At 35.9% G+C, this 12825-nt stretch overlaps 1 protein-coding gene across 3 annotated transcripts in view; it reads left to right on the top strand.

Annotated features, from left to right (window-relative positions):
* RASGRF1 (Ras protein specific guanine nucleotide releasing factor 1) overlaps positions 1–12825 on the top strand; it is a 208526-nt gene that overhangs the window by 159765 nt on the left and 35936 nt on the right. For all 3 annotated transcript variants that reach the window (XR_004232452.1, XM_012542350.2, XM_031955635.1), the window contains 3 exons: positions 4181–4551; positions 8331–8456; positions 10484–10654. Coding sequence is in view for 2 of the 3 variants with exons in the window: in XM_012542350.2 (XP_012397804.1) it covers positions 4181–4551; positions 8331–8456; positions 10484–10654 (668 nt within the window). In the remaining variant the exon portion in view is untranslated. The remainder of the gene's footprint in view (positions 1–4180; positions 4552–8330; positions 8457–10483; positions 10655–12825) is intronic.

The following is a 12825-nucleotide window of genomic DNA, read 5'->3' as shown; positions in this document are numbered from 1 at the left end:
AAGCAAGATGGATTTAATCATGTGTTGATTTTTCTGACATTCAACAATTGAAGCCAAGTAAGTGGAAACATCACTAAAAGAAAGTTTAAACTTAAAGAAATTAAAAACTAGTAAAATTCCAGAAGACAGATAATGAAACAAACCTCCTCATCCATGAGAGAAAGGCTGGGGCCTAGTATTTCAGAATATTGTATGCACTGTCAGAAACTGTCACTGTATCTGATTTTTTTTTTTTTTACCTAATTGGTTTTCTTTTGTCACAAGGAAGGGTTCTGGAAGGGCGGGGTAGAGTGAAATACCAATAGGGACTGGACCTGTGATTTCACAGGGAACTTTCAGGTAAGGAAACTCCTTCTATCAATTCAGATCATCACATTCTCTGAAATTTATCATCTTAGAGAGTTTCCTAAAGCCCCAAGAGGTTAAATGATTTGCCTGGAGTCATCAGACATTACTTGAATTAGTCTTCCTGGCTTTCAGGCTGGTTCTTTTTCCCCTATGCCATGCTGCCTTTCACAGAGTAAAATAACTATGACATAAAGATAAAAGAAATCAACAAAAAAAATTTTTAATTCCTATAGCCAGATTGCTTTTAGCCTTGTATTCTTTGGACTGGGTTTATCAACAGAGCTATTCTAAACAAACAAACAAATACACACACACACACACACACACACACACACACACACTAAGGTCTTGCTAGAATACAAATGAATAGAGTATGAAATTTAGTATGAGTCCTACATAAGGACCTACTGGAAGGACCATGTTAAAATTTAATCTTAACCGTAACATCTGCTACTTTAAATCCATTGCTACTTAGGATGGCTGAGGTTGGGAAGATTTCTTGAAATTGGGAATTATAAGCTTCAGTGAGCTATGGCTAAGTTTATCAAGTGTCCAACCAGGTTCAATATTAATATAGTGAGCCTCTTGGAGTAGGAGTATTAGAGTTACTACATTTCATCAGAAGGGAGAAATCTGCCAAGGTCAGAAACAGAGCAGGTCAAAGCTCCCCAGATTACTATACTCTCAGGCCAGTGAGAAGCAACTATACTACTAACTTGGATAAAGCAGGGAGACCTACCCTAGTCTTATTTTTTTTTCCATTAAAAAAATTAAAGAATGGAGCTTACAGCTTCATAGCACAGACTGACTCCAAAAATTGTTGCCCTATTACAATTGGGATGTCCAGGAAATTAGCCTGCAGTCAGATTTCTAGCTATATGTTATCTTCTTAGCTAACCTAGTACTTAACCATATAACGGTAAAGAATGTGCTTACCCATTAGAAGTAAAAAAAAAAAAATAGTGAAAAAGAGGAAGAAAGATAGAAATTTCTATCTGCCTCTTTTTACCTCCATGATCATGCCCACTATATTCATACCTCTCACTATCACCACTTTATGAACTACATAGTTAGTCCCCAGCTCCCTCTTCTATTTCCCTATCAAATGAACTGTACTCAATATAAAAATACTGACCTCAATACTTTTATTGCATCTCTGACCGAATGTCTGGAAAATAATCATTTCTCAGGTAAAGCATATTTTCAACTTGAGATTTCACTTGGCAGAAGTTGGGTCAGACAAGGAAGAAAAGACTCAAGTGCTTTCTTTTAATGCTAGATTGCACCTCCATAGGGCAGCTAATACATTATCTTGTGGAGCTCCACTCCATCTGACAAATGTCATGAATTGAAATTCCAGCCACCCAAGCAAAACTTGACAAAAAAAAGCATTCCTTCCACCTCAGCAACCTCTAGAAACACCCTTATTGTTTACTCTAAAAGGAAGGGAAGGGCTTCTTCCCTCAAGCTTCAAAAAAGCAGAAGCTGTTGGAATGACAACCACTAAGTCCAAAGTGGTCATGAATCCCTCTTCTGCTATAGATTTACATTGTGTGACTCTGGAAGTATGGGCCATTTAGAGAACAAAGATGAGACTTTTTAACCTCTTCTTTTTCTCTTTCTTATCCTTAAATACTGCCCTCTCCACAAAACCTCTTGGTGAAAGGCCCAAGATCCAAAAGAGGACATGGGAAAGATATTAAGGGGACACATGATAAGGTTTGGAAGATATAATAAACAGAGACTAATGGGTACATGGTCCACTTTCAATGATTAAAGAGAGCAATTAGTTACAGCAATGTTCAAGATGACATCTTGCAAAAAGATAGCAACATTATTTGGAAGATGCTAGAGAACTGCTTTCAGGTGAAATGTGATATTCTGTAAGGAAAGTGAAGAGTCTAGAGGAGGCATGGACATTCTATAAGTGTTTCTAGTTTGCTAAACACATTTTGAAGTGGAGCCTTTTTGATTGGCTGCAGAAGCTTTCAAAAAGGCTTATATGGTGCATTTGCAGATTTCCATTATATAGATAAATTTCACCAAACAGTTCCATCCAAGCCTCATTGCTGTACTATGGCTCCAAAACCTGATTTCTCAATCCTTCAGTGTCAATTTATCCAAAGATAATCAGGGTCTGATAAAATAGACGACTCACACTAACAATACTAACACAATATCAGACTAGCTGAACTGGAAAGCTGTTTTAATAATTTGTATTAAGTAGAGTGACAATATTTTATAATGAAAATTATAGCACTGATTGATCAATATTTGTATTGGTCAGTCACTGCTTTCTATTTCTGCTAAGTAAACTACTTTTGAACTCAAAATTAGATCAAAAGATTGCTGACTAAATAATGTAATTTTCTCAACTGTAAAATGAAGACATTTGGATAAATATCATTCAACAAATACTTATTTATGAAATATCCATTATGTGCCAGGCAGAGATGCTGGAAATATAATTACAAAAATTAAATAATCCCAACTCTCAAGAAGCTTCCATTCTGTCAAGGAAGCAACAAGTACATATATGAGCATAAGCAGAAAAAAGGCAAAGCAGTTAAACATAAGAAAATTAGGGAGAAAGAAGAAAGGCGATAGGGAAAATCTATGTGTAGAAAGTAAGGGGATTTACAAAGTAGAGGTAAGCAGAAAGGCATGTGGGCAAACCAATGTTAAGGTACAGAGATAAATTAAAAAAAACGTTAAATGTGAGGAACACAGTGAAAGCCAGTATAACTAGACTATAGAATATTGAAGAGGAGATGAGAAAGATAGTTTGGGATCAGGTTTTAAAGGGTTTAAATACCAGACATAGGAGTTTACATTTTATACTAGAGGCAATTGGATACCACTGGAACTTACTGAGAGAACTATGTTTGTAAAAAAAATAATAATAATAATTTTAACAGCTATGGAGGATGGACTGGAATGGGAAAAGATAAGGCAAGGAGACCAATTAGCAGACAATCACAACAGGCCTGAATTAAGACGGTGGCTATGTGAATAGAGAGAAGGAACATGTATGAGAAATACTGTGACAATAGAAACATGATATAATAACAGATTATTATATGTGATGAGTGTGAGAGAAGAATTGAGAATGACACTGATGTTGTGAGTCTGTCTTAAAGGCTGGTAATAACCCTGATAATAATTTTAAATAAAGGAAAATTTGAGGGGAAAGATAAGGAATTCTGTTTCAGACATGCTGAGTTTGTGATGCATGTGGACACCCAGTTTGTGATATCCAAATGCAATTGGTGATGTGAGATTCAAGCACCTGAGAGAATAAGATGGGATACATAGATCTGGGAATCATCTGAACAAAGGTGATAATTAAATCTGCTGGAGTTGAGGAGATCACTGAAAGGTAGTTGACATAGAAATGGGGCCAAGGGTGATACAGAGAGTGAAGAAGTGCCTTTGGGGTCCATTCACAGTGAAGGAGTATGATATGGATCATAAGTCAGCACAAAAGACTTAATAAGGAGGGAGGTATCAGGTAGGCACAAGGAGAACCAGGAAAGAGTAATGTTATGATCAGAGAAGAAAGAATATTCTGGAGAAGAGGGTGATCAACAATGTCATGGGTCGCAATCTCTGAACTTCTCAGTTTCAATTTCTTCATCTTTAAAGTTATTATATTAGTGCTCACCCTAACTGCCTTGCTGAGGCATATGCTTTGTAAACTATAATGGAACATATGGATAAGAGCTATTGGAGAGGAACATGAGGTTCCTGGGATTTGACCAACACAAAAAATATAAAAATAGAATCTGACATTCTTTATGGCAAAAAGAGAATAAATTTTGTTTCCCAACAGATCACTGGAGCTCTTATTTGCCAGCGGCCAAAACAACAAACTTCTGTATGGAGAACCTCCCAAGTCCCCAAGAGCTAATCGCAAGTTCTCCTCCCCACCACCTTTGTCCATCACCAAGTCATCTTCACCAAGTAGAAGACGAAAGCTTTCCTTAAACATCCCTATCATCACTGGAGGGAAGGCTTTGGATCTAGCTGCTTTAAGCTGCTCTTCAAATGGCTATGCAAGCATGTATTCTTCTATGTCACCCTTTAGTAAGACCACGCTGGATATCAGCAAATCATATGTTTTCAGTAACTTTCCTAATAAGATACCTGATGAGGGTGAAAATACAACTGAAAAAATCGAAGACTCAAGTCCCAACAAACTAAGTAAGTTGATTTTTTTAAGAGACTGGGTCTTACTTTCCCATCCAGGTTATAAATGCAGAAGCTATTGAAAGCCCCAATCCCACCACTGTTTAACTTGTCTATTTCCTACCTAGGAAAGTTCACCCATCCTTGAGAACCCATCTTATTAATTCTAAACATAGTGTAGACACACTTGTCATAGCCCAAGTTCAGGAGTCTAGGAGAACCACCAGCCTCCCTAGTAGCAAGGATTTCAGGCACATACTGCCATAATCAACTGTAAGTTGATATTCTTACAAAGAGAGTCTCATAACCTGAATGAATCATATACAAAACCATGATCTGAGCAGAGACCAAGAACAAATAGAGTTGTGAGTCTCAGAAGAACTATGTAAAATTCCTCTTAACACTAGAAAAGTACAAAATATTCAATCAGTTCAGTTTACAATAGCCAAGTCACAAGTAGGAAAGACTTAAATTTGGAAGAATTCTGCCATTCTCAGGGCAGTTTTCATGAGTCAAATCTGATCTAAGCACAGACAAATCTTTTGGTTCCAATCCAATTTTCCCTCATTCTTGTAGATTTAGTGTCATTTCACTTCAGCAATCTATTAATTTCAACCACATTGGACTTCCCAAGCAGAATCCTAAAGCCAGCAAACAAAAAACAATTTGTGGGTGAAGAAGAAAGATGTAGGTGAGAGGCGTGGGTAAGGCAAAGCGCATGTATTATGTAAAGAATCAGGGGGAAGCCACCAACAGCAGTGGCACTGAGAACCATGAGTGACGAGGGAAAGCAGATGAATCACAGTACAGAGTTTTGCGGAGGCCAGAAGGCAGAGCTACACCCACAGGATTGGGATTATACAACATGACCAAATAAGGAATTGAAGGAAATTGACCACAAATAGGTATCTGGAAAATAGAAAGCCAAACATCACTATCTATATGAAGTGAACCCTAGTTTTCCCCACTATGGCTAAATGGGTACATGATTTTAAATCAAAGTAAAAATAAATATATATATATATATACATACGGTTCATTGTCAGAAATTTGCTTAGGTACTGAGAGATTCCTACAAACCAACCTAGAATCCATTTAGTGGCATCTAAGTTCTATATTCTTAGAACCTCTTTTGCTTGTCCATATGACTTGGTATTCAAATTCAAAGACCACTACCCAGTTCAAGCAAAAATAACTGTTACTTTATTATTCTACACCCTCATCCTCCCAAACTGAGTCATAGCATAAATCATGATACTGGAAATAATTAGTTTTTTTAATACATTTCTTATTTAGGGATCTAATAGACATTCCCTTTTGTTTCTGATATCTGAGTGTATGATTCTGAGATAGATAAAGATTTTGAAGTGTGGTACCAGTTATCTGTTTTATATGATATTTCTCTTAAGATAATGTCATTTAGAGAAATTATCTTCTAGATCAGTCCTATAAATCAAAAAAAGAAAAGCCATTAGAAATGTTGTAGGAAAGGAGTCATATGGGGTTAAGGTCATCTTGAAAAATTATTTTAATTTAATTTAACAAATATTTATTATTTGTTATGCATAACCATGCAAAACCATGGTCTGAGCATAAGTCATTACACTAGACTTCATAGATATAAGGACAAAAAATGAATAATAGTCCCTGTTCTCAAGGAGCTTACATTCTACTGAGGAATAAAACAGGTTAATTAACACTAGTCAATTTGCCTATGGACTTGAAAAAAGTCTAATAAAAGTCAAAAAAATTCTTTAAAAGATTAAAACATTATGAATCTCTTCTCTCTATTATCTTTGTTCTCTTTATGGATAGTCTTTCATTCATTCATTCAATATCCTATTAATATCAAAAAATTCTTGAATATACAAATAGCTCTATAGAGCTTACTGAGTTAAGAATGTCAGTGATTAACATGAAAAAAAATTAGAGAGATAAATTTGTCTTTCCCTTTTAAAAATGATTTATAATGATTTAGGAAATTCTAACAATTATATGTAGTAGCATTCAATTCAGTATAAATGCAGTGTAAGTAAGGCACTGTTCTAGATCCTGGGGAATACAGTGACACAAACTAAACAATTCCTGCCATCAAGGAGCTGGAATTCTACTAGGGGGATACTGCATATGCCAGGCAAATATGGTATAAGGGAGGCATGACAAGAGTAAATGAAAAGGCCAGATTTGCAGTGTTCTAGAAATATTTATAGCAAAGAACACTTTCAGTTGGAGGAATATGAGAGGGCTACACATAGGAGATAGCACCTAAGCTAAGACAAGGATTCTGAAAGATTGAGATGAGGAACAGATGAATTCCAGACATGGAAAAAAGACCATACTATGCAAATTCACAGAGAAAGTGATGGTCTGTTGAACTCAGGAAACATCTGGTGATCTAGTTCTGAGAAGACAGGGAAAATTTTGATAGCAATGGAAAATCTGAATATGGATTCCAAGAAAACCATTTGTTTTAATGACAAGTCACAACAGAAGTTTAATAATAATGTAAATTCTAAGAGCAGCATATTGTTTGCACTTTTTTGCAGGGTTCTTATCTGGATCTGCCTGGATTGTTTTCTAGCACCATAACTGATCTGCTTCATGTTTCTCAAGAAAGAGTGTTCCTGTTCCATAGGATAGATAGATAGATAGATGATATTTCAGTTATTAAGTATTTACTATGCAAAGCACTATGTTAAATTCTGAAGATATAAATATAAGAAAAGAAGCAAGTCAGTCCCTGCCTTCAAGATACTCTCTAATAAGGGAAGGAAACATGTAAAAGAGCTAGAGTATAGAAGGGAGGTGAGGCAACTGGTAAAGAGGACAAAAAGAAATCCAGAGAGTGGAGTTAAAGGTGAGAGACTAAAGTCAGATGAATTATGAGTTAACCATTCAAAACATTTTTAGACCAATAACCAATTAATGGCCATTTGATCTAGATTGTCTAAGTTTTGCCTGGTCTTTGTATATAGGAAATCATTTCTTATAAATAGCTATTGAAATTATATTTTAAAAAGGAAAAGAGGTTCTCAGGATATTTTGCTCAGGAGAACAAGGGATTAAAATTTGTCATTGTTTAACACAATTCAGTCATTTAACAACCAAAACAACCATACCCTGATAATGCTAACTAAAGGAATCAATTCCACAATCAGTGACACTAAATCAGAGTGCCTAGATTAAGTAGTTCCTAAAAAGACTTTTGGACAAATAGTATAAATAATTATAATTTTATAATAGCTATTAAAGTAGCCCATAAATTAGACCAGATATTTTTTAAAAAATCAATGTAGCAAGAAAATTGTTTTAATTCTTGGTATACTTTCAGCTACATATCTTCAGGACACTGATATCCTTTTATAATACCACATGATTCTAGGCTTTTTCTAATACATCTTAGTTCACCAGATCAAAGATTCCCCTACTTTCTTGGATCATACTATCCTATTCTGAATTCCACATCCTGGTTGAAAACCCTAGTCAGTCACCTCACCCTAATTTTGGTTCTTACACCTACTATAATGAATGAACCACAAATTTATTAGATGATGTGTGGTGGGTTTTTCTTAAAAGTCAGTAACCACAGTAACTATCCACAAAATTATGCCTACTGATTTCCAGATACAATATACAGAATCACTAAAGGGGAGCCCAGAATTTCATTTGATAATATTCTCTTTTAATGATTATCAGTTACAGAAATTTAAATTGTTCAACTTTTCAAGCTAGAAAAATGAATTTCCATCTCTAAATGGAACAGGAAAATTAAACCATTTCTTGTTTTCTTCTAGGCACAGAAGTTTCTGTAAGAGAAGAGTCAGATAATGATCAAAATCAAAGTGATGATGCAGACACAGAAACTTCACCAACTAAGTCTCCAACTACTCCAAAATCAATCAAAAGCAAAAATGCTTCAGGTATTATTATTTATTACAAGTCAAAAATGCAAATACATTCAAAAGGTTCAATTAAATTAATAAATGATGAAATTTTATTAGCAATAAAGTTAGGACTATTTTATTCACTGTTTATCTGAAAATGAAGTTAAATTAGTTTGTCTCTTTCACACCTTTCACTCCAAATATATAATCCTATGTTCATTGATGTTTTAAGACTGTACTTATATCAGGCCAGCTAGATGGCACAGTGGATATACCACTGACCCAGAAGTCAGAAGGACCTGAGTTCAAATGTGGCCTCAACTAACTTACTGACTGTATGACCCTGGGCAAGTCATTTAACCCTGATTGCCTCAAAAAAATAAAAAGACTGAATTCACAAAGGCAATTGCCATCCCGTAGTACCACTTTGAAAGACAATCTTTGGTCAGCCTACCATGATATTTCTTGAATTTTTATATCGTAAGTATGAAATCATAAATCTAATTTATCCCAAGCAAATGAACAAGTTTGCCCAATGTTAAAGATCCCCAATAATATTAGTCAATGTTATAGACTGAAAAGAATTTTGAGAAGTCCTTTAGTCTATTAAAAAAAGTCATAATATTTTGTGAGCCATGCAGATGACCTGAGTACATTGCAAAAGACTGAATTTTTTGATCCTGCAAACTATGTACCTGTCACATTCCTGGCTATCACAATCTGGGTATCCAGTTTCTAGTCTGTACCCTGAAGGTCAAAATCATCATATCACATGTACTTTTGAAAAAAGTAAAAATGAACAGAAGCATTAAGATTAGAAGGGGCAGGGTAGAGATTAAAAAAAAAAAAAAAACAGTTGCAAGTTGCAGTATGAATTTCCTAAATACAAAATCATTCTCAAGAGAAAAAAAAGATAGTATAAATGGAAATTCATAAATAAACCATATAAAATTCATGTTAAAGTTGCTGGTATTTTGGACAAAATGAGTTGATTTACAGAGTCTAGGGCTGTTTATTTTCCAAGTGTAACAGTGAAGGGGTTACATTTTAAAATGTGCTAGGGTTAGCCTACAGCTTCCCAAAGTAAGATTTAGAACTAGATTCCAGATTTAGAACTAAAAGAGATTGTTTTACAGATCTTATCTAGTTTAACTCCTTCACTTTATATATGAAGAAACTAAAGTCAAGTTTCCTTTCTAGGCCAAGAGAGGCTATCACTTGAATAAGTTCATATAATCAGTAACTGACAAAAATAGGATTCAAAGCCCTGTGAGGGACTTCAAAACCTCCCTTCTTTCCACTAAACCACTTTGAACAATCAAATCACCACAAAATGTTTCTGGAAAACTGATTCTGCAATAATTCTAGCTCTCTGAGGTCTTTCCACGCCCTGCCTCTACCCCTTCTGCATCCCCTAAATATTGCCATACATTTAAAGGTATAGCACTCAACAGAAAATTTTGAAAAACAGTATTATATCTTCTCCTGCCTTCAAATAAGGTTCTATCAGAACCACACCTGAGACATATTAAGCCTAAAACAAAGGAAAGACAGATAAATGATTTAAAAGTTATCTTCATAACTATGTCTTTCTGTTGCATGAGAATGACAACACAGTCATTTTACATCTCTTCTAGTATAAGAACAAAAGTGGATAAATTTATTTTGCTATGGTAGCAACTGAATCTATACCTTTAAAATTCCCAATTAAAGACTATTATTCCCTGTAAAGACTGTATTAGGAAAATTTTAATGCCTTTCCCAATTGTAAGTCTTTAAGCTTAAGAGAAGCACCCAGATAACCATAATGACTTGAAACACATACTACACTAGATTGATTTTTGAAGCTGTTCCCAGGCTTACATAGTTTTCTCAAGGCTGAAGAGGAAGGGGGCCTACTTTTGGTCCTTTTCAGTGGAATGGCCAGATCACAGAATGTTAAAGCTGGTGGGGACCTTAAAGATGATATATCCAACCCATTCATTTTACAGATGTGGAAACTAAACCAAAGTGTCAAAGGGTGAAGTGAATTAATGGTTTACTTTATTCTTTCTCACCACCAGAATTTTCACTATTTTCTTATAATAATGGAGTTGTGATGACTTCTTGTCGAGAACTGGACAATAACCGGAGTGCCCTTTCAGCCGCCTCAGCTTTTGCCATAGCAACTGCTGGAGCCAATGAGGGCACACCTAACAAAGAGAAGTACAGAAGGATGTCATTAGCAAGTGCAGGTATGTAGGATAATTTTTAGAATTCTCTGGTATATCAATCTCTCCATGATCAACTGACCAAAGATCCCCAAACCATGTGATGATCCTGTGATAGAGGTTTGGTCCCTTTTTTAGCATCATCTTCAAGTCCTACCAAAGACTGAGTCTCAAAGGCAAGAAAGTCTCTAAGAAGATAGGGTCAAAGGGTGGCCAATGGGGAAGAGTCCATTTGGGAGCATTACCTTAAAAGTTCTTAGAGAGCAGCCTTATCAGGCCATCATCTTCAACAAAAGTTAGCTCATCAAGAAAAGGGAAGTTTCCTTCCTTTCATAGGCAGAAACTATATTCAGATCTCAGAACAGTTTACCCATTGTATGATCCTTAAATCTGGAAACCCATTGTCTTTTTTCTGTCAACTGGGAGTTTCCTTTAAAAAGGTGGGGTAAGGGTCTCAGCATGTATCAGAAGCTCATGAGCCCTAGCTCATGTATAATAGGTACTTAAAATTGCCTGTTGAGTTGACTCAAAACTAACTTTCTAAAAAGGCCGGCATTATAGGAAGTCTTTCAGCAAAAGGCCCAGCATAAACCTAAAGCAACTTTACCCACAACCCAAGCCATTGTGTGGCTGACAGGCTTGTCTAACAGAAATAGTTTGCACTTCCAAGTTCAAACCACAATGTGGCAATCATGGCACAGCTGGGTTGGATTTGGAGACCATATTCTATTACACCAGCTCTTATCTCAGCATTATAGGGAGCACTGATTTCATCAGAATAATTACCGTCTACACTAATGTATCATACTGGATTGGTTTTTGAAGCTGTTCCCAGGTCTTACATAGTTTTCTCAAAGATGAAAACTTAAGTGACAAATAGTCTTTGTGAGCTGCTGTGTCTGGGGGGGAGGGAAAAAGCATTCTATAGTGGCCAATTTTCTTGTAATGATTTTCTCCAAACTTAGGTTCTTGGTCCTCTGATGATAGATGTCACTGTCTTGAACTCAAACTAGCAAGGATCTGTCAGAGTTTGCCCTCTTTCTGGCATGGCCTTCGAAACCTGAAGTCATCTCTTGACCTAAATGGAGATGAATCTCCATAGCAGAGTGAGGTATCAGATTAGTATTTTAGTGGGAAAAGGCACAGAAATAACTAATTAAAATTTTGTGAAATAATATTAATCAGTTTTCTTTATTTTGTTGAGTAGTTGTTTTCAGTCATGTCTGACTCTTAGTGACCTTTTGGGGGTGGATTTTGGAAAAGATACTGGAATGGTTTACCATTTCCTTCTCCAGTTCATTTTAAAGTGAGGAAACAGAGGCAAAGAGGGTTAAGTGATTTACCCAGGTCACACAGCTAGTGAGTGTCTGAGCCTGGATTTGAATTTAGGTTTTCCTGACTCCAGGCCTGGCACTCTATTCACTGGGCCACCTAGCTGCCACCATGTCAGATAAACTATTTGAATAGCCAAGTGTTTGTTTGAAATAACTGATAAGTGCTAGGGTTTTCTTTGGAGTATGGGTGGGAAAGAAGTAGCAAGAGGAAGAATGAAGCTGGGTAGAAAGCCCAGGTGGTTTCCATGGAGAAAATCTTCACAATACATTTATGCATGGAGAAGATGGAAGAAATGCAAGAGTTCAGAGAGAAAAAAGTGAAAGCTCTATCTCTGTGTTAGGTTTCACAAAATGAACTTGTTTTTCTACTGTTTCCATGCCTCAGCTGTTTCTCTCTCCAGACCATTTCATTTCTTCCTTCTGCCTCAGTTGCATAATAGAAAGTGAAATCGTAAAGTGCAGCTGGAGTGCAGCAATATGAATAGAACCAGAGGGAAAAAGGAGAAGAATATGTAGTTTATGGTCTAGGAGATGATTGCTCATGTAGTAAGAAGAAGATGAAATAAAAGATTAAAATCCAGGCAAGTTTTACACTAGTATCTACAAACTATTAAAAGATCCAAAGTATATTCTTCCTAATACATTAGAAATGCATTGGGCAGAATATGGAAGATTTGGATAAGAATCATACAGAACTGAGAAGGTATGCCTCAAGCCATTCCTGTCTGCATTAACATATTAAAATGTATGCATACAACACTGTATATCTGTTGGAAATTTAAGCGTTTTAGAAAACATTCCAACTAGAGCTGTAGCAGAGAGAAGCTATCCATCCTGAGAGGATGTCTATGTATAGGAAGA

This window comes from Sarcophilus harrisii, chromosome 2 (assembly GCF_902635505.1).
Source record: "Sarcophilus harrisii chromosome 2, mSarHar1.11, whole genome shotgun sequence".
In the NCBI taxonomy this organism is placed as follows: domain Eukaryota; kingdom Metazoa; phylum Chordata; class Mammalia; order Dasyuromorphia; family Dasyuridae; genus Sarcophilus; species Sarcophilus harrisii.
This window is presented reverse-complemented; position numbering and strand designations above follow the sequence as displayed.